This window comes from Kogia breviceps, chromosome 3, assembly GCF_026419965.1.
Source record: "Kogia breviceps isolate mKogBre1 chromosome 3, mKogBre1 haplotype 1, whole genome shotgun sequence".
Classification (NCBI taxonomy): Eukaryota; Metazoa; Chordata; class Mammalia; order Artiodactyla; family Physeteridae; genus Kogia; species Kogia breviceps.
Genome location: NC_081312.1, coordinates 114,184,303 through 114,205,908, shown reverse-complemented (window position 1 = coordinate 114,205,908; position 21,606 = coordinate 114,184,303). Strand labels below are relative to the sequence as shown.

Below are 21,606 nucleotides of genomic sequence, written 5' to 3'. Positions count from 1 at the left end.
CTGAACAAGTCTTTCAAAAATAAACATTAACGTTATAAGGGAAACAAATGGCATTGTTGCAAATGTCTGTGCCCTAGAGAACTCACTATTGCATGGGTTATATTCACACATACACCATAAAGCTAAAAGGGAACCTAAAATTTCGCCTGTGTACTTCTGTGCTGATTAAACTGAAGTTCTTTTAACTTATCACCTTCATACTGCCTGTCCAAACAAAAAGATCTCAAGAATTCCTTTGAAATAGCCCAAACAAGAGCCTAAACTTGCGAAGCTATTTTTCAGAGCTCAAGAGTACAACAACAGGAAGTAGAACTTCTGGGATGGAGATTTTGCTATTTATTTTTTCTTTCAATGGCTGCTTTTAAACGAGAGAGAGAGAGAAAAAAAAAATGTCTACAGACATTACAAATCCTGGAAGCTATGAATCAGGAAGTGGGAAATGGTTGATGCTGAAATGGCCAGTCTGAAAACCCTGGCTCTTTCATGTCGTCAAGTCTCCAGGGCCAGGAATTTCAGAAATCTCAGGCATTTTGCATTATTTTCTGAATCTTAGAAGAGCTGAGACTTGAGAAAGACCAGGGAAAATTAACCAGTGAGTAAGCCCCTAACCTCTGGCTTCATGCCCCTACCACCACACATACCTTGCCCCCATAATTAAAGGTTCAGTGGGGACTTACTGTCTACAAATGGGGTTTTGTTTAAGATGTTGCTCAAGAGAAGGGGGTGAAAGGTCCTGGTGGGCACAGACAGAGCCGGCCCCATGCTTCAGCCTCCTTTTTCCCTCCCAATGTGGAACCTGCAACAGACTCAGGACCCTAAATATTTCACATCTCAAAACACCCTACAATTGATGGATAATGATGCTCACTTTTGTCTTCGGGAAAGACTCTTCCTGATAGATTCTACTAAATCTGAGTAAAATTCAAAGGCCCACAGAACAAAACTGCGTGAACACTTTCAGACATGCAGATTTGAGGGGGACATCGCTCCCTCACCTGTTTCAAATGGAGCTCGAGCAACAGTGCAGGGCTCGCTCTCTGCAAAGACACCCAACAAAGGTCTGCATAGGAGTTTATCATGCTGATCGAGGGCAAAGAGCACACCATCATGCTCCTTCCAAAAGTAATGACAACTCAATCAGAAATGCCTTTCCATTCCAAAGCCCTCACAGTCCAAGCACCAGAAAGCTACCAGGGCCTGGAAAATATTCCCAATTATTTTCTGTAGGGATCAGACATACCACCTCCACTAGCAGGTTGTATGCGATGACATGTTTAAAAAAATGTTGATCTGGGGTGGAAAGCAAAGGAAAAAAGAATGGAAATGAAGTCATTTCTACTTATTCCTATCAGATGTGATAATTTGGGGGGCCTTTGTCTGGCATCACAATAAATCTGCCACAATCAAATACAGGCAAATACACCCGGAATGTACAACGCGATGGCATGCTCGCATACAGAAGGGACTGGCCTCCTCCATCTCCCCAAAAAAGGTCTGGGTTATTTCACAAAGACCAGTGGCCGCCAGTGTGTTTCTTTAACTTACATGAATAAGAGAACCAGTCTTTTTTTTTTTAAAAAAAAGAAGATGTTGGGGGTAGGAGTTTATTAATTAATAATTTATTTATTTTTGCTATGTTGGGTCTTCGTTTCTGTGCGAGGGCTTTCTCTAGTTGTGGAGAGCGGGGGCCACTCTTCATTGCGGTGCACAGGCCTCTCACTATCGCGGCCTCTCTTGTGGCGGAGCACAAGCTCCAGACGCACAGGCTCAGTAGTTGTGGCTCACGGGCCTAGTTGCTCCACGGCATGGGGGATCCTCCCAGACCAGGGCTCGAACCCGTGTCCCCTGCATTAGCAGGCAGATTCTCAAACGCTGCACCACCAGGGAAGCCCGAGAACCAGTCTTTAATGAACAGTTTTTGCCCTCGAGACTCAACCACATCCCTCAGCCTGGCTGGCCTCTGAGGACCCCCAAAACCATTCCCAATCTGCCTCCAGCCTCATCCTCCGCTACCACCTCCACAAACCCTCCTCTCCAGCCTTTTCTTCAAGCCCCACCGCACACTGTTAAGGTCCTAACCTCAGCTCACCCCACGCCTAGTGAAATCCTGGTCCTCCAAGCACTTCTTCCAGGGGGCCTCAGGATGTCTCCCTCAATTTCCACCACCCTTTCCCACCCTGCCCACCCTGTTCTCATTCATCGCGGTGCCCAGGCCTCTCCCAGTAGCTGCGCACGTGAGATCTTCTCAGCCACACAGTAAGCTCTTTTTTAAGGCCGGAGCTGCATCTGTGACACCTTCCTACCACTGGCAGGTCCCTGAACATCCAGACACTCCAATTTGTTTCTCTTCAACTCCTACAAAACCAGATTCTCTCTATCGAGCTCAGCTCAACATCCCTTAGGCCCCCGATCGACCTGTTTGCCTCCTCGGCTCTGCAGTAAAAGCATCACCAAACCCTTCCACTCTGCAGCTCACTGTAGCCACACCCAAGTGGCACCCTCAGCCCCTGCTCTCTCACAGGCGCCCAGGGTGGACCAGGCATCAGAGAGAAAGACGAAATGAGTGAACAGGACCCACTGCCTCTCCAGGAGCCAGATCACCCTCCAGGCCCCATGCAGCTTGGTCAGCCTCTGGGACAATGCTCAGGACTCGAAGCTGGGACACCAAGCCGGCTGCACGGCCCAGGGCAGGCAGCCTTCGGCTTCCACACCTACCTGGCAGAGCTGCTGAGAGGACAGAGGGAAGGTGGGTGTGAGCTCTTCGGCCACTGCCCTCATGGGAGTCGGGGGCCTGAACTCCCAGGGCCGAGAAAAGGCTGGTCCCTGTGGTCCTGCTGCAGTCCTGCTCCCACCACTGTGCCCATACATCTAACCCTCGACCTCTCTGTCCTTTCATCCATTAGAATCCACAGCTGCCACGCACACATGACCCCCAGGGCAACTTTCTGATCAAGAGAAGAAAAAGGTGGCAAATCGGCCTTCAATTAGGAGCCCAGGGTGGCAAGAAAAGGATCATAAATTTCCCACAAAGAACTGGCACACACTCACTGAACATTCAAACGGGTGGTCAGGGTGGAGTTCGGGGCGGGGGAGAAAACCTCACATGGGCTTCTATCCCCTTCACTTAAACAAGCCCGATTTTCAGGCAGCAGAAGAGCCAAGAAGCATGGTAAACGTCTCTTGCAGGTTTCAGATCAGCAAATTAAAAGGTGCTAACCGAGTCCTAAGGAAGCCCAACCCACAGGCAGCAACCCGCACTCAAGGATCCTCCTAGCAGAAGTCTTAAGACGGTCTCATCCATCTCTAAACTGCTCACAGGATTAACGGGAAGGTAATGGGAAGGCTTGATCGATACTGATTTTACCATCATGGGAGTGACTCATCCTTAAATCCTACCCAGCTTAAAACTCAGCTGTGAACAGAAACAAAACAACATAATAGCAAGGTCAGATTGAAAATAGCAAGTATGACTTGTAAACAGTTCATACTGATAAACAATTAACAGTCACCTCCCCAGTCATCCAGCCTTCTGGATGTGCTGAGAGGAAGTACCGCTCAGACTCCCAAGTCGGCCAGATGCAAGACAGTCCTCAGCACAGCCCGCATCAACCCCACCCCACCATGCTGGAGTCAGGTTTACAAAACAGACCCTGAGGAAGTTAAGATGAGTGCCTCTGAACTGCATTCCATGCATTGGAAAGATGAGTGCTCACCAAGGAAGTGAGCTTTCAAAAACTCAAAGTTAAGCTGTTCTGGAGTACAATTCCCCCAGGAGCTACTGCAGAGTTTAAAGGCAGCAACTTCTTTGTCCAAAAATGGCAGAAATGGGGTCATGGGAGATTTCCCAATAACTGTGTTCCTCTCAAGAAGCATTCACTTTAAGAGAAAGAGAAGCAATCAGGTGCCCAGAAGACGAACTATACATTTTAAGCATTTGGCCAAAGCAAATGGGCTTAGTGCCATCTTCAAAGTATATACTTTTAGGTACTGAATTTCACTTAGTTTTTCAAACCTAACCTGTAATCAACTCTCAAAACTGTCCAAGAACAAATATACATATTATAATAATATAATGTAATATATACATTATTCCATCGTTATGGGATGCATGTTTGTGTCCCCTGAAAATTCATATGCTGAAGCCCTAACCCCCAGTGGGATAGTATTAGGATGTGGGGCCTTGAGGGTCATTAGGTTTAACGAGGTCATGAGGGTGGGGCCCCTTGGTGGGATGAGTGTCCTTAAAAGAAGGGACCAGAGCATGCTCTCTCTCCCTCCCTCTCTCTCCACCACATGAAAATACCACGTGAAGATGGCCATCTGCAAACCAGGAAGTAGGCTCTCATCAGACACTTGATCTGCCAGCACCTTGATCTTGGACTTCCAGCCTCCAGAACCGTGAGAAACAAAATGTCTCCTGTTTAACCCCTCAGTCTATGGTAATTTGTCATAAAAGCCTGAGCCGATGCAGACATCCCTCCAGCTCCGTAAGAGCACATCACCAACTTGGGAAAGGGGTACACCACCCTCTTGTCATGTGACAATACCTCCTGCCCAGGGGAAGACAAGAGTGGTCCCTCGGGCTTGCTTCCAAGATGCAGGGAAAATACTAGTCCAACTTCCAAACCCAGCTGAGCTGCCAGCAGTGAGATTCCTCCCACAGGGCCCACATCTAGAGACTGCTCAACTGAGCAGGGTGGAGAAAAGTCCTTTCACAGCCAAACAGGCTTGCCTACCTCCCGGTCTTGTTGGAATCCAGCAGGTCCAGGCCTGAGCCCTGACTCCTGGTTAAACTAGAGGGTGACAACTTAGGACAAAGAACCAGGCCCAGAGAGCATCTGCTGGAATGGTGGGCAGGCGGGCCTGGCCTTGGACATGCAGCACATACCCTGTGCCCTTAAGCAACACACCCCTTGGGGCCTCCATTTTCTCTTCTGTACAGGAAGGCGCTGGCTCTTTTCTACTTCGGAGATGCTCCCATTCTTGCTTACAGAGGTCAAGCCCTTTCCTTCAGGGCTCCCTATGCTGTGGGGGAGACAGTGTGCAGGAAGAAATTGAGCTGTCAAAGTAAATGAAAAACTTCCAGTCTAATCAGTGAGGAAACCAAATATCTAAACAAATCTCTCTTCTGGAAAAATAAGAAAATGAAAAAGCAATTACATGTCACATGGCTGATTAGTAATAAATTTTATTTGTGAGTAGATGGCATGAGAGTCTGACTCCTGACTTGCTTTCCCTGAAAGGAAAACATGATCTGCGATACTCTCTCATTATGGAAAACAAACCCATCCCTGGTGACTCAGCTCAAATCTACATCTACATTTGTTGGTTGGGTTGCTTCCACCTTTTGGCTATTGCAAACAATTATTTGCTGCTATGAACATGGGTGTGCAAATATCTCTGACTCCCTGCTGTCGATTCTTTTGGGTATATACTAACACAGGGCTGCTGGATCAGACTGCAATTCTACGTTTAATTTTTCAAGGGACCACCACACTTTTCCACAGTGACTGCACAATTTACTTTCCCACCAGCAATGCACAAGGGCTACGATTTCTTCACATCCTTGCCAACAGTTGTTGTTTTCAATTTTTTGATAATTGCCATCCTCATGGGTGTGAACTGGTATCTCACTGTCATTTTGATTTGCATTTCCCTAATGACTGGTGATGTGGAGCATCTTTTCATGTGCTTATTGGCCTCAAGGAATAAGTTTTAAACCAAAGGAATTAACTCCTCCCCCTAAGAAAAGTGCCATCTCTTACTGTGAGTTGTTTCATCAAGTTGGCTGAGTAAGTGGTTTGGATTCAAGACGCATTACTCTTAGAAACACCACCAAGGGTGATGGCCCCCTAGTGAGACCACCCAAGCCCACCTAACAAGCTCTTGAAGCAGGACTAAACCTGGATCCCCATTCTGGTAAGCAGAGACCCCAATCAACCCAAGAGAGCAGAGCAAGAGGGCAATTCCTTCTCTCTGTCCCAGGGGAAGCTCTCCAGCAAAGCATTTTCTAACCAGGCACCATTTCTGTGGCTGGCTTCCCACCCCCTCGCTGAGACCTTCTCTGGTAGCCGGGGGACCCAGGCTCTGGGACTCCCATTCCTGCAAACAGCCCTTTTGGCCCTTTAGGTACAAGGGCCACGGGTTCTCAATTTTTCCACACTCTCAATTTTAAATATTTTAATTAGTTTTTCTGGATAAGTAGGTTCATGTGTTTCAGACCCTGTGTCCTAAATTTGGGCAGGGGCTATGACTCCCACCCTCATTTCTCATGCAGATCTGCTCCTTCCCCAGAAGGCTGCCTGACCCCTAATTACCTGAGCTATTCCTGAGGAAGGAAGAGAGTGCAGGGCTGTACACGCTTCACACTACTGTGGGAATGACTCATTTCTGTCCTGTAGCGCTGACACCTGGGCTTTCTTGGGATTCAAATAACTGCCTCTCCTGGAGGAGAATGTTTCACGCCCTTCCCGGGAGGCTGAAGGGATAACAGGAAGAGAGAGAAACAGAAGGGAGGGAAGTATCTTCTATCCCCAAAGACGAAGGCTGGACCAAGCACTGGCAAAACTCCTCTAAGTAACATGAAGCTCAAGTCTTAATGTAAAGGTCAGAAAAGGCAAATGATGCTAAAAGCGGAACATCAGAATCCATACACACCAGGAGGATACCGATTATTTTTTAAGGAAATAAACAACTTTTAATGTGTATTTCCTCCATCCTTAGCAAAAATAAGAAGAGCTAACCCCCTAGCGCAGATGACAGAAATGTCATACATTCAAAGGAATGTATGAGTATTTGCTCATGAAATACTTAGTCTTGTCCTCTGAAATGGGTGCCACTATCAACTCCCATTTTACAGATGAGAAAACTGGGGCAGAGAAGGAAAACAAGGTGTCCCAGGAACAGCCCATCAGTACACTTCTCATTTTGAGAGGCTCCAGGCTCTAACTCAAATCTCTAAAGGGAATCTGGACCAGCAAACATGACCGGGGAGAAAAGCAGTCTGTGGCACAGCAGAAGGCCTGCTTTCCAACTGAGGAAAACGGATGCTGAGACGCTTAGGCTCTGCTTGCTCCAACAGGTGAAAAGGGATTTAAAATTCAGAATTCACTATGCTGATCGCAGGAAAGTAGCACCAGAGTCCCCAGGCCCTTCAGGAAGCCTCTGAAACTGGCGTGTTTTTAAGGTTATTTGCCCAGTGAAAACAGCTGCAGAACAGGCAGCAGTAATCTTCCAGCACCAACCCCCAGCTAAGGGCCAGCAACTGCTTCTCAGGAGAACTACAACGTGCCTGGTCGAGTTAAAAGCATAAATCAATACGCGTTAAAAAGCACCAGTAGCAAAGCCCAGACCTGGACACAGAGCTGGCATCCCCTTTCAAACAAATCATTCCTCACTGCTCCGGGTGGTGCGGTGAGGCCTGGAAACAGCCCTGCGAGGTCTGCCAGCACTGCAGGGGGCCAGGCCCTGCCCACCCCAATCACAGGAGGCCAAGGCCATGGCCAGCCGGGCCCATGACCTAACTCGGAGGGGAACCAGGGTCATCGCTCAACTGTGTTGCCTTGGAAAGCTGGAAAGTAGCGTCCGGCAATGAATGCACAAGCTCACCTGAAGAGGTTTCACTTTTATTTTTAGAGGAGAGGAGTAAGTCTGGAGGCCGTGTTGGCTCCCCGTTTCAGCCTTGTCCTCACCCTTACCAGGCACCCCTGATGCCCCCAACAAAGATGAAGTGTAGGGGGATTCCCTGGTGGCACAGTGGTTGAGAGTCCGCCTGCCGATGCAGGGGACATGGGTTCGTGCCCGGGTCTGGGAAGATCCCATGTGCCGCGGAGCGGCTGGGTCCGTGAGCCAGAGCCACTGAGCCTGCGCTCCGCAACGGGAGAGGCCACAACAGTGAGAGGCCCGCGTACAGCAAAAAAAAAAAAAAAAAAAAAAAAAAAAAAAAAAAAAAAAAAAAGAAGAAGTGTATGTGTGTGTGCATTTCTGAAGTCCAGGGCAGCCGTTTCTGAAGGGCTCTGCTGTGTGAGCCGCCTCCTCCTGGGCCTCCCTCACCTACACCTTCACTGGTTCATGCCAGGGACCCCATCAAGAGGCCAGAGAGGCCTCCCTTGCACACTCTCTCCCAGGGAACACCCTGACACTCAAAAGGCTGAGTCCCCTCCCAGAGCGCTTGGCTCTCCTGCCCGCCCCACCTCCACGGGCCCTGCCCCACCAGAAGCCTTGCCCCTGGGACCCTGAGAGCCAATACATTCAAGGAGCACTGAAGTCAGACGTCCCCCTACAGCCTCTCGGGCTCTTCAGCAGCTTGATGTCCCCACCCCTGCAGCCCACACACTTCATGAGTTCAAAACTTCACTGTAGATATAGGAAAGGTCAATCCTCCAGTGGTTAGCATGGGTGGAAGGCCAGCAGGGCCACCACAGCATGTGGAGAAAAAAAAACATGCATCTGTTGGATTCTTTCTACAAGTCAGTTCTGCTGAGCACCTGAGATACATTATTGCTAATCCTCGCATCATCCCAATCTACAATGGGGACACTGAGGCCTGGAGCTCCTGCTCCAATACCTGCCTACATCTGAGAAAGGGCAGTAGAGGGGTATGTGTGGGGACAGGGTCTTCAAAGGCAGGCAGTGCTGCGCACAGGCAGCCCCACGACAAGGACAGATGAAAGGCAGGCACTGTGCTGGCTTGTCCTGGTGAGTTCACATCCACCCTGTTCAACATTCGCTTGGAGATTTTACAAGACTCTTTTACAATCTATGCTTGAAATTAATGTGCCAGGTTCAAATGATTATGTTTACATTTTCTATAAGAAATATCCCATCTTACAAGTCTCCTCAGGGGTATGAAGCTTTTAACGATAATCTCTTCGGTGTTAATTATGTTCGGGAGTCCTCGTCACACCATCCTAGACAAGTAAATTTCCGGGGGAGGGGAGGTGTGCAGGGAGCAGGCTTCACCTTCAATGGCCCTACCGTGAGGCCGTCAAAGGCCTTATCCAGAGCCCTAAAGGAGATGGAGCACTTAAGTGACAGAGGTCTTTAAGATTAGCTACTGTCTCTGCCAGGATCCAATGCAAAAGTCTACTGGCCTCAACAAGAAAACAATGCAAGAAACAGAAGCAAATGTCTGCTCACAGTGATGCTGCTGCTTCCAACCAGACCCTCCTAAGAACTCCATCTCTCTCTACATTGTCTCAGGATCTGAGGACTGGAAAAGCCATAAGAAACAGCCTAGGGGGTCCCTGTCATTCAGAGGGAAGAGTGTGAGTGGTCAGCAGCTGCAGAGGAGGCAGTGCCCACCGGACCCCCTGAGGCTCCCCCCTGCTCCCCTGCATCAGGCCAAGCTAGGCACACCACACAGCAGAGCCCAGCCCGACTGCTTGCCTCCAATCAGGTGCCCAGCTCCACGTAGTCTGAAGCCTGCCACCGACACAACTGGTGCTGATGAGTGATTCATTAAACCCTATCTATAGGGAACTTCTGGAACAAGGCTTCCCTCCAGAGGGATGAGGCAGCCTTGACACAGGGCTAGAATCACAAGTGACCTTCCCAGGAGTTCTAAGATTTTTATTCACCTCAGTGTACAAAAAGCCTGATGAAACAATGATTTTAAAGATTGCTTTCAAGTTCTATGTAGTAGTAACTGGCCTGATAAAATGTTTCAGCTGGCAGAGTAATCGTGACAAGATGAAAATAAATTTGTTGTAAATAGTGTTGTAAAGAGTGCTTCAAAGTGAATGGGGGAGTGGGGAGAGGGACAGAGTTTGTCCCTTTAAAAAGTATTCTGTTTCTTGAGGTCTTCCTATGTGCCAGGCACTGGGCCACGTCCTGGGAATTCAAGGATGACCAAGGTACCATTCCCTTCCCCGACCAGTGGGATAAAACAAACAATTTGGGGGTGATGCACTAATAGGGGTATAAGAAGAGAGCCGTGAGACCATCCAGCATGCAGGATCAAGGCCACCAAAGAGGGGGAACTGTAGCTAATTCTGAAAAGAACTTGCCAGAGGGCAAATTGGTAATATAGTTGTTCCAAGCAGAGAGGCTCCCACCTGCCAAGGCAGAGAGACTTGAATGGGTACAGCCTGTTTCAGAAACAGACGGAGCTGCTGTTCAAAATGTCTTAGATGATGGCAGGTTGCAGTCCTCTATCAGACAGCCAAACCAATGACTTCCAAATTAAGTATAATAAAAAGCAATCACGGAGAGACCAGTCTAAAACTTTCGAAATGTAAAACTGAAGAGCCACACCTATACACTAACTTAGTGTAGCCTCAACTAAGGAAGTGAGAAAGTGGATTCTGAAAATAACCAAAAAGTATGAAGCCAAATATAGAAAAATATCTAACAAAATACAACCAATGTGAGACCCAACGCCAGCAATAACAGTGTTTGTTACTATTCTCTATTAGGATTTCTGGCTGGTAAACACCTGAACTACATAAAAACTGCCCAAGGGCACACATGTAAGAATAATAATTAAAGTTTTACCACATATTTTAAGTAGAACAATGGGAAGTAAATCTTGCTTATTTTTAAAAACGTATCAATAGGTTTTTTAAATCTCTAACCTCAAAAGAAATATTTTAGAAGTTGTCACTTTCTAAAGTCCTGTAAAAACATCTTAAATCCCAAATTGTAAAAGGCACACTAGATATAACAGCTTTGCCAAAGTTGCTTACATCACATCTCTTAGGAAGACCCTAATTCTCTCATGCTAGCTCACTGATGCAGTAGAACAATCTTAATTCAAAACCATATCCCAACGGTTCCTACAGAAGCCTGCAGTCTCCACATTTTCCTGAAAACCGGATTCCCAGGAACCAAGCCAAACAGCAAAATCTAAGAAGGGCAGTGGGGTAATTGCTATCTTCATCCATAGGGCACTGTTAATTCAGGACCCAAGTGGCTAAATTTCCCTTCTGGCCACTAGATGGCGCCTATGCATTAGTGAGGTGGGCAAAGTGCACACTGGACACTTCTTGGGCCCCAGCAGAAATTGACAAATGAAAAGAATTAAGAGAGAAAGCATAATAAACAGATCTCTGAGATGGATGCTGCACTGCAGGCACTGGCCACTGTTTACTGAAAAAAGGTAAACTCACACAACACTGTGTAACAAGCAAATTGCAATCCTGTTAATAAGCACCTTAGCAAAATAAAGCTTTATTACAGAACATTAATTGAGCACCTACTATGTGCCAGGCTCTGACAATGGCAGTCAAATGTCAAGTGTGTCCTATATTTCTGGCACTACCCAAATATCATCTCTGTTCAAGAATGTCATGTCATGAGCAGTGGCAAGCTAAAGTCTGAGAGATTAGTATATGCCAGCCTCTGTTATAAGCACTTGGCATATGTATTAGTTCACTTCGTTTTTACGAATAAATGTCTGGAATAGGTTCTATTAAAATTATAATATTACAGGGCTTCCCTGGTGGTGCAGTGGTTGAGAATCCGCCTGCCAGCGCAGAGGACATGGGTTCGATCCCTGGTCCGGGAGGATCCCACATGCCATGGAGCAACTGGGCCCGTGTGCCACAACTACTGAGCCTGTGCTCTAGAGTGTGCGAGCCACAGCTACCGAAGCCCACGTGCCTAGAGCCCATGCTCCGCCACAAGAGAAGCCTGCACGCAGCAACGAAGACCCAACGCAGCCAAAAATAAATTAATTGATTTTTTAAAAAAATATAATATTACAGATGAGGGAACTGAGGCACAGGAAGATTAAACAATTTGCTTGAGACCTTAGCTATTGAGCAGCTGAGATTCAAACCCAAGCCCTTTGGCTACACTGCTCTCTATAGCCTCATAAAATGACAACAGCTCAGGTACCAGACAAAAATCACTGTTAACCTGCACAGCAGCGGGTATGACATCAAAAGGAATAAGGGGGAAGTCAGGTCTATAGAAATGAGGGTAATCAAGAAAAGCTTCAGGAAGGAGAAGGAATCTGAGTTAGAAATTGAAGGATGGCATCTCAGATGTACTATAACCAAAGGAAGGTATTCGACGGACAGGAATTAACTGACTTAGTGCCCCATCTTTAGACAGTTACAGTATTGTCCCTATTTCACAGATCTGAAACCTAGAGATTTTTTTAAATGAAAAAAAATTCCTCTCCCCCCCAATTTTTCTGACCTTAATTTTCTAAATCTATTAGAAGATGGTTTTATTTTGTTGTTTAATGAGAAAAGGAGAAAACTCTCCCCCAATTATTTCAAGTCTCTACATTTCTGTTGAGACTCAGAAAAGTTAACTTGTTCAGGGCCTGCGAACTAATTGGCAGCAAAGGAGAAACTAGAACCAGGTGACCTTGCTGTGCTCTAGAGTAGCACTTTCCACTATTCAGTTTGGAGTGGGGAGGGGGACGGGGAGCAGTAAAGAGGAAAAACATGCCAAGCCATGAATACAGCAGGAGCAAAACCATGGAGACAGGAATGGGCTTACTTACCGCACAGCTAGAGCCCATTGCTGGAGAGTGCTGGGAATTCACACAGGATCCCTACAGCAAAGTCTCAATAGGACGGATTACAGCCCAAGATGGGGGCTCTTGGACTTGATTCCTGGACCATGATGCGGCACCACAAAAGGCACATGCTGAGTATCTGGGGCTGGCAAGTCCATCAAAGCAGAGGGAGGGCACAGGAGTCAGAGTGCCCGGCCCAGAGGCCAACCAAGCATCTCCTCTAAGAGTCCATGCAGGTCTGGACTGGACCAGGGTGGAGCCAGAAATGCACAAATCTGAACAATTTCAAGTGACTCAGTGAGGTAGAAAGGAAACATTCAATGAATGAGTCTCCCCAGAAAAGGGCTGATGAACTGAAATTTAACTAGGAATTCCATCCTGATCCAACATTTGTTGTTGAAATTCTTACTGAGGTAATGTTAGACAGAAAATCCCAAATATATCGATCGCTCGACAAAGTAAAGCAGCAATACAAGAGAATTTCCTGTGATTAAACTATACCATGTTGTGACCTCACATGTGCCATGAACTCATTATCCACAGAAATCAGACAACAGAACTAAGGAAGCTGAGCAGATCTTCCTCTGTCGGTGGTCTCTTTGTTCATTTGTTTTCATGACAATCTGTGTTTCTCTTTCAAATTCGGAGTCTGTGAGCTATTGGTAGGTATTACCCCACTACTATGAAACCCCAGAAAAGTAGGTGGGGAGAATAAACACAGGATGACACTGATAATCTGAGCACGAATGCTGAGGATTTTGCAACCTAAATACAATTAATAGCTGATGACTTAAGAAAACTATTGCCAGCTGATAGAGGAAGGGAGATCATGGACCTCTCACCTGGGCTTCCTTTCTATGCTTACTACTTTTCTCCAGGAGGTTATTAAAGGTCACTAGGATACTTCCAATTTCGGAAAAAGTGTTATAAACTCATCTCTCCCTAATCATCATCAGACTTTTCTCCCTTAAAGTGTTATTAACTAAAATTTACCTAACTCAAATTGGTACTGTCTCACGTACTTAGTCTAACAGGTATTTCCAGTAATCAATTTTATACAGACAAACCACTGACTATATTTTATGTGAGAGGATAAGCTGAAAGTAGGCATCCAAAATATCTAAGGAAAATTTTAAAGTTCTGCTCTATAAAATACTTATGCTTTAAGACTGTCAACATATATTTGTTCTCTCATGTCAAGAGTAATTTAGAAAGCAGTATGCATACACCCGAATTACCAACCTGACAATTCCAAAGCCAGTTTAAAGAAAGCTAGTGACGGTTTTTAAAAAAAAAAAAAGTAGCCATACAAAAGTATACAAAACAGCAACAATGATGTACTTGAAACTGTCAGAACTCGGATGAATGGATGGAAATACACACACACAATTCTGAACAAGTGGCAATTTTTATTATATAACTATGACTAAAGTAGATGCTTGTCTTGTTAAGGGGACTAAGAGGCTAAGGAGTGATATAAAAAATAAACTTTCAAACCTCCCTCCCCCAAGAACTTTCTGGACTAGGAACAGAATACTTCTCAAGTCTTTAAAATATAAATGATTAAATTTTAAAAAGATGTTTAAGGCTTCCAGACTATCACAATGTGAACAATTTAAAGCAGGTATAGCTATCTCTGCAGCATTTGGTGGTACCTGTCTTATGCATGCACATTTTCCCTATGTGGCTAGCCTCCAATCTATTTCAAATAAGAAACCATAAGCTATCATACAGGAGACACTCAGCTCCATGGACACATCCCCAGCAACTGACCAAGTAGTCATCGCCAGCACTAACCAAGGAGAGAACCAATATGAGAATAAAGGCAGTCCCTGCATCCCTACCTATCTTTCCCCATCATAAATAGTAGCAACAATACACCGTAAAAGTTATTGCAATCATAGGCATTCATCCCTCATCATAAAAGAAACTTTCTGTTGTGTCCCAGTAAAATCTGAATAGCAACCTATAAGTTTAAAAATTCTTCTAGTCCAGGGCAGAAAAAAGAAAAATGAAAGCCTTGTTTACTAGTTTGTTTCTTTAGTGTTTTAAACAAACATAGCAAGTAATTTCTATGTTTTGACTCATATTTAAAATCACATGTAGGACAGTTTATGATATCAGAACAAATTTTTAAACTTAAAGAATTGAGTCCAATAAGTACTCAACATGTATTTATTGAGGAAAAGAAGAGAAAAAACCATTTAATTCAAGTAAAAGAATATCAATATTTCCTTCAGATTTTGAAATTAATCAATTTCATAGGCCCTAAGTGAAGCTGGCATAAGTGGAAAAAGTAGAGAAATCTTCTAAACGTATTATTTGGGATTTTACAACATGAGTAAAACTGATGATTTAAAAATGGAAAAAAAATAAAACAATTTAGTCTTAAAACTTCAAAAGTCTCAAAATCAGACACTTAATATTTTGAGTCGAATATAACCAAAACAATTTATCAAAAGAAACGAACTTTACCATGCCCAGGGAATGTGCACCTATTGAGATAACAACCTAACTTGTTTTTAAAGGTCTGTTTACCAACCATTTTACACCAAATGTATGCCCCTTCCTCAGAAGAAATCAGTTCTTTCCAGATCCTTGGGGGTTGGTATAAGGGTGGTACTTATTTAAAAGTTTTAATCTTTCCAAATACTGAAAATCCTCCCCAAATGTCAACAAGTCTCAATGTGCAAAAACATTGGGACTGTTGTTCCCCACTCCACCCACCCACCCCCGCCACCTTAGTTTAAGCCAAATAATTTCTTTACAAATAACTGGAAAAGTTCCTCTTGATAATCGGATGCCAAACACCATTTTCAAGGAGAGGTCAGAGTGCTTCATTCATAATTCAACTTGTCTTTAAAGTGCTCAGAATTTTCCTTTGGAACATCTCAGACAGAGAAATCAAGAAACTATATCCCAAGCACGTGTGCAACTATTATATATTTAGTACAATTGAGAGGCATGCATCTCTTGGACTCAGATAGCACCTGTCATAAGTTGGCTAACAACAGCAGTTCAAAGCAAGTTGGCCTGTGGGCACAAATACCTCTTCTATGAACTAGGGTTGATTTTTAAGTGAGTTTTGAAAACAAATCGAAAAAAATCACAATCCAGAGAGAAACATGGCTTGGACATTTTACAATTAAAAAACATTTCAAGATTTAATTGCCTCCTCAATCTCTTTCTTACCCCCTCACACTTTTAAAAGTAGTCAAGTATTTTAAATTAAATAAGGCCTTACAATTATGAAAGTTCTCTAAAGATTTCCAGAAAGCTAACAAAGCAATGTGTAAATCCAAAAAATTTAAACCAAGTAAGTCCCATCTTCCTTACAACTCAAAACATGCTGTGAAACATTCATGTACATACCTGTAACTCCTACTAAAGTTTTGGCAAATGGTAACTATGACACTGTCCATTTTTTATCACAATTGTCACAACCAATGTTATAAAGAAGGCAGCATAGCTGATCGAGATGGGTGACTGTCTCATGGATATCACAGCCTGCCAGCGACAATGCAATAGGAGGTAAGGTATTAATAAGGCAAGCGGTGCCACATCCTGTCTTAAGTCTACAGAAATATTTTTAAAGGGTCTTTAAAATGTTATTTGAGAACTGTGTACCCTGTGCTGAGTCTGAAAAAGATCTGAATTTTCAAGAAATGTTTGTTTCATGCAAGATTATACAAAATGCCCTAAGGACAAAAGTGAAGCTCTCTGTGCAGGCTCAGGCATCACTTAACAAAGGATCCAGCTTCCATACAGCAGGTGCTCAATAAGTGCTGGCTGGATTCAGTTGCTTCTTACAGTTCATTCTTACAAAACAAATGAAGCCAGATTTAAAAGGAAGCTACTGTCCCTGGAGGGCTCTCCTTGGCAAAACTCTAACGCAACAAGTGAAAATGATACAGTTGATATTCATTACTGCCCTGATCTTGCAACAATAAGAAGAACAGGAAACATTTTTATTAGTAAACTGAGCCTCAGATGAAGACCAAAAACAAATATAAACAACAATTATTCTTTACCGTCTTTTCCTATTAAAAGGCCAAGGTAAATCCGGATAAAGACAGAACAGTTTGAAAACAAAAATGCCTTTGCTATGTTTTTTAATCTTTTGTTCAATAAGAAATTTTAATTTTAAAAAAATCACTTTATACCTGAAAAAGCTGCTGTATCCTAAAAAGATTTTCTTTCCTGCTCAGATTCTGGAGCTATTTAAGAAATAAAACAAGCAACAAAGAAGAAAAAGAAAGCCCACTGCATTAAAATGAACAGTTCTTCCTCAGTTTTTACTACCAGGTTGGTTAATATGGGATATCAAAAAAAGACAGTGGAAATTCTTTATCATCTTAAACATTACATTCTTTCTTGTTCGAAAACATATGTAAGAAAACTGGAATAGAAAATGCCATCCAGACTCGGCTCCTAAACTCTCATCTTGGAAAGACCAACATCGTTTCAGATTCAGTTAAGGATTTTACTGTCACAAATCGGACTTTCACTACTAGCATTTGAGTTTTTTTAACCCAACCCCTTAATCCTTAATGTGAGCTATGTCTAACCAAGATTCTTTTATCCTGTCTGTCCTTTACTCCTATGGCATTGAATCTCTGCTGTTACGAGCTTCAGCGATCAGTTTGTAGTTCGTGGATCTGAAAAACTCCATAAATAAAAAAAAAAAGAGAGAGACATCAACCTGCTGGACAAATTTACTTAATTTTAATCAAGATTCTATGTTCAAAGTAACACAACGCAATCTTTTCAACCTTAGCATATTTCTTTTTTTAAAAATTCCATATTACATTTGGGATATAATTCACATAACATAAAAATCACTCATTTAAAGTGTACAATTCAATGGTTTTCAGTATTTTCAGAAGGTTGTGCAACCATCGCCACAAACTAATTTTAGAATGTTTTCATCACCCCAAAAAGAAACCCTGCACCCATTAGCAGCCACTCCCCACCCCCTCCTCCCCCCAGCCCTATGCAACCACTAATCTACTTTCTGTCTCTATGGATTTTCTTATTCTGGACTTCATATAAATGGAAGCATACAATACGTGGTCTTTTGTGACTGACTTCTTTCACTTAGCATGTTTTTAATGTTCTTCCAGTCACCCTTAGCATATTTCTTAACGTTGGACTTTTCTAATCCTTCTGACAAATCAAACATATAACCTTTTAAACTTCAAACCCACGCCCCACCCCTCCGCAAAAGTACCGTTTACTTGCTATTTCCCTCTAGAGAGGCTAAACTATAATTTGCTATTTAGGTTCTTTCCAAACTTCTTATTCTGGATTCTTCTCCTGGTAATAAAACAGCAACTTCTTTTAACACCAACCTTTCACATACCTACATTTCCCTGACAATAAGATATGACTGTGCCTGGGGCAGAAAGATGACATCTTTCTAATGAGATGGCCACAATACATTTAAAGTGCACATTGACTTTTTTTATATTAAAAAAGCATCATATTATTTGGCCATCACTCCTAACTCCCAAACCTCCCTTCTTCAGATGCACTGTTCACAGTACATTGATACAAAAGTCTGTATGACTTCATCTGCTTCGAAACTTCTAGATTTTCTAAGTTAAAGATTTAAAAAATCATCCCTACTCTGCTAACACACTCTGAGAGAAAACACTAATCCCTAAACAGGCCAACACAATATTAATCAACAGCACCCCAGTCTTTATTATATTATACTACACAATCAAAAGAATGTTGATCTCTGATAGGACTCAGTGGTTTATTTCTATCAGAACTAAGCGTTCCAGCACCTTTTGGACTAAGAACTGAACACACGCTGACACTGAGCATATCATTTACTCCTGAAAACTTCCAAGCTGTAGGGAGGGGCAGGTAGGGAGTTAGAACTTCAACAAACCATAATGAGGATTGGGGTGCTTTCTGGCCATCCATCAGGTTTTCAGAAACCAACCATTTTCAAGGGATCCTTGAGCAAAGCTTTGGCATCTAGGACTATAAAAGTATGTTACAATGCCCCTACCCCTCCTGACTGTTTTCTCAGGGAAAAAAAAAACACCTTTCACAAAGAATATTTTTCACGAAGAACTCCAAACATGATATCCTATTTTAAAATGCCGGAGTCCTGCATGGGAGAAGCAAGGCCATTCCTGCTGTTGTGAATTTCAGAACTTACTAACATTAAACGATAAAACTAACACAACACAGTTCAACAACATGCTGTAGTAAAAGGGATGAACTCTCCTGTGTCTCCTAAACTATATTTAGCTTTTAAAGGCTAGAAACCCTCCTCTGTCCCCCCTAACACCATCTGTGAGCCTTAGAAGGGAGCCGAAAGCCCTTCGCCCAACCCAGCCAGCAGAAAGTTTAGAAAACAAAGAACAGGAGAGTTCAGACTTGTAGAAGGTCCGGACTCCATCAGAGTCTTACTCCATGAAGTAAACACGCTAATTCTATAAAAATCTGCTCTTACTCCATCATGGGCTCATTTCTTACAAAACGTTTGAGAAGGGTTTGTTTACAGGAACACCCTTTCCGAATTGCCCCTATGATGGGGACAGACAGCCCCCGCTGCCTCCCGATTACCCCCCCTCACTCTTCGAGGCTCCGTCGTGATTTTTCAAAGTTAATTGGCACCACCTGCATACCCTCGGCAAGCATTACTCACCAACACGCCCTCGTCGTTCCTAGCCCCAGTTCTGTGGCTGCATTTAAACTGTAATCGTGTTCAAGTTACCCTGCCATCGCGAATGTACCAGTAAGCCTCACTTTAATGTTTTGAGAAGAACAGGACTCCCTCCTTTCCTCCCTCCACACACCGCGGGGCCCTAAGTTCTCACTCCCTCCCTCCCCGCACTTCCCTACCCTTACCCGACACTACCAAAACAAAAGCTATCAGATTGCAGGCGACAGCGTGTGGAGCGATATTGCTTATTAACTATGTACAAAGGAAGTGCGGGGCAGCGGGGGAGGGAGTGCAACAAAACTCTGGCCACGAAACCCAGCTCAAGGTTGCGCGCTCGCAAAACAAAACACCCTCCTCCGCACCCCCGCCGCCGCAGATCCTGGCGCCCCTTAAACGACGACGCACGACACCTCTCGCCAGGGCCCGGTGTCTCGGTGTCCCGGAGCGGCCGTGTGGCTGCAGCTACAGCCCCGCGTTGCGAGCACGTGTATGGAAATGAAAGTCGGCTCCGACCACACACCCACTCCCGCACACTCGGATGCTGCCCTACCACCCCTAGCCCTGCCAGGAGGCGGAGAGCGTCCACCCGCCGGTAGAAACTGGGAGAAACTCCCAGCACCCTCTGAACTAGGGGTCCGGACGCGCTCCCCGGAAGAGCCCAACTAACGCAGGGCCCCCGACCTCGCACTTTTCCAGGGGTTGCATGGAAGGGTGGGGGGCCTAGGCGGGAACGCTCCCGCACCCCCGAGCAACACTGAGCAGCCCCGGGAAGCCGGGGACTGGAGACCCGCCGTGGGTCCGGCGAAAGCGACAGGGAAGGCCAGGAACCCGAAGAGCCCAAGGGACAAAGCGCGTTGGGCGACAGGAGGCCGCGCTGGAATGTTTGGATAGGTTTATCCTGGGGCTGCGAAGCCTCTCCGCCTGGCACCTCCTCCAGGGCACCTTGCACCCCCAAGGCCAGTAGGCTGCCCGCTCCCGCCACCGGGCACCGAGTCTGCCCCAGCCGCGAGGTGGACGCGCGAGCTGTCACCGCCGCCTGCGCGGAGCGCGGCCCCGCGCGCCGGGAGGGGCGCGAGGTGCGGGAAGCCGGGCGCGAACTTCCCCGCTGGAGCCCGCGGGCCGCCCGGAGTGAGCGCTGCTGAGACAGCCGACCCCCGGGGCAGGGCTCTCGGGACAGCGAAAGAGAAAGCCACCGAGGCCCTTACCGCGTGGGGATGCGCTGAGCTGGGGCCCACGGGGCTCCAAACTAACGAGCCTGGGCAGCGGGGCCCCTCCGGCCTTCCGGCCGAGCCCCTCGGCGCCCCGCCCCGCGGCTCCCGAGACCGGGAGCCCGACAGCTGCGACGGTGGCAACTCGTGTTTCGCAAACAGGGCGCAGCCCCTCAGAGGAAAAGTTCCCGCAGTGGCCGCGGGCGGCGGGCACATACTCACTTTCTCCACTCGTCGGCCAGAGCGAGAGCGCGGCGGAGAAAAATAGGAGCCCCCACAGCGAGGTCGGGGACCCTCCTCCGGAGCCAGACTTCATTCCTTTTATTTGGGACGAAATTCCCCTTTCTCAAAAAAAAAGGGGGGTGGAAAGGAAAAGAAAAAGTCTCAAACTCAGTCTTCGCCCCCTCCCTCCAAAAACAAGGGCGAAGGCAACAATACTCCAAAGGCGGCGCCGGCCGGGGGTCCGCGGGGCTGCGCGGACGGGGCGGGCGGCGGCGCTGGGCGGCCCCTCAGCGCCGGCAGCCGCGGCCGAGGACTCGGCGGAGTCGGGAACCCGATGCGCGCCGGGGCGGGCTGTCGGCGTCGTCGGCCTCCATTTTCAAACCCAAAGAGACAGGAGGGAGGAAAAACTGCAAAGAAAGGGGGCAAAGCCCAAATCCGTCTCGGCGAGGAAGGACAAACCCGACCCCAGACAGAGGAGGAGGCTGTCCGACGCCCGAGCCTCCGCGGCGGGAGGGCGCGACGCAGTTCGCAAGATTGCCCCGAAGTCCGGGTCGCGGGCGAGGCCGACTGGGGGCAGAAATACGGAGTAAAAATGAATGAGCGGCTCCCCCTCCTCCTCCTCCTCCGGGCTCCGCTCGCCGCCGCCTCCTCCCTCAGCTCCGCCGCCGCCGCCGCCGCGAGATCCTTCCCAAATCCAGGACACACACAAAGCGGCGGGCCGACCGCGCCGCGCTCAGCACTCCCGCCGCGCCGCCCGGGCTCCGCGCCGCCGCCGCCCGCCCCGCGCCGGCCCCCGCCCGCCGCCGCCGCCGCCGGCTCCGCGCGGGGGCTCCGGCTCGCTGAAGGTCAAAGCCGAGGCGCGCGGCGCGCCGTGGAGCTCCCCTCGCGCAGGAGGGGCGTGGAGGGCCCGGGGAGCGGGGCCGAGGGTCTGCAACCTCCCGGCACGGGCGCGCCGGGGGCAGGCTCGCTGGCGGCGTCCCTCTCCCTCGCTCGCCTCTCGAGTTCGCCTGGTGCGCTCG

The 21,606-nt window shown here is 46.6% G+C and overlaps 1 protein-coding gene across 4 annotated transcripts in view; it reads right to left on the bottom strand.

The window, feature by feature from the left end:
• Window positions 1-21,345, bottom strand: part of IGF1R (insulin like growth factor 1 receptor) — a 300,961-nt gene extending 279,616 nt beyond the window's left edge. For all 4 annotated transcript variants that reach the window (XM_059058596.2, XM_067029531.1, XM_059058597.2 and 1 more), the window contains exon 1: window positions 20,588-21,345. In XM_059058596.2, coding sequence (XP_058914579.1) covers window positions 20,588-20,681 — 94 coding nt within the window. In that variant the 5' untranslated portion in view covers window positions 20,682-21,345. The remainder of the gene's footprint in view (window positions 1-20,587) is intronic.
• Between the last annotated feature and the right edge of the window lie 261 nt (window positions 21,346-21,606).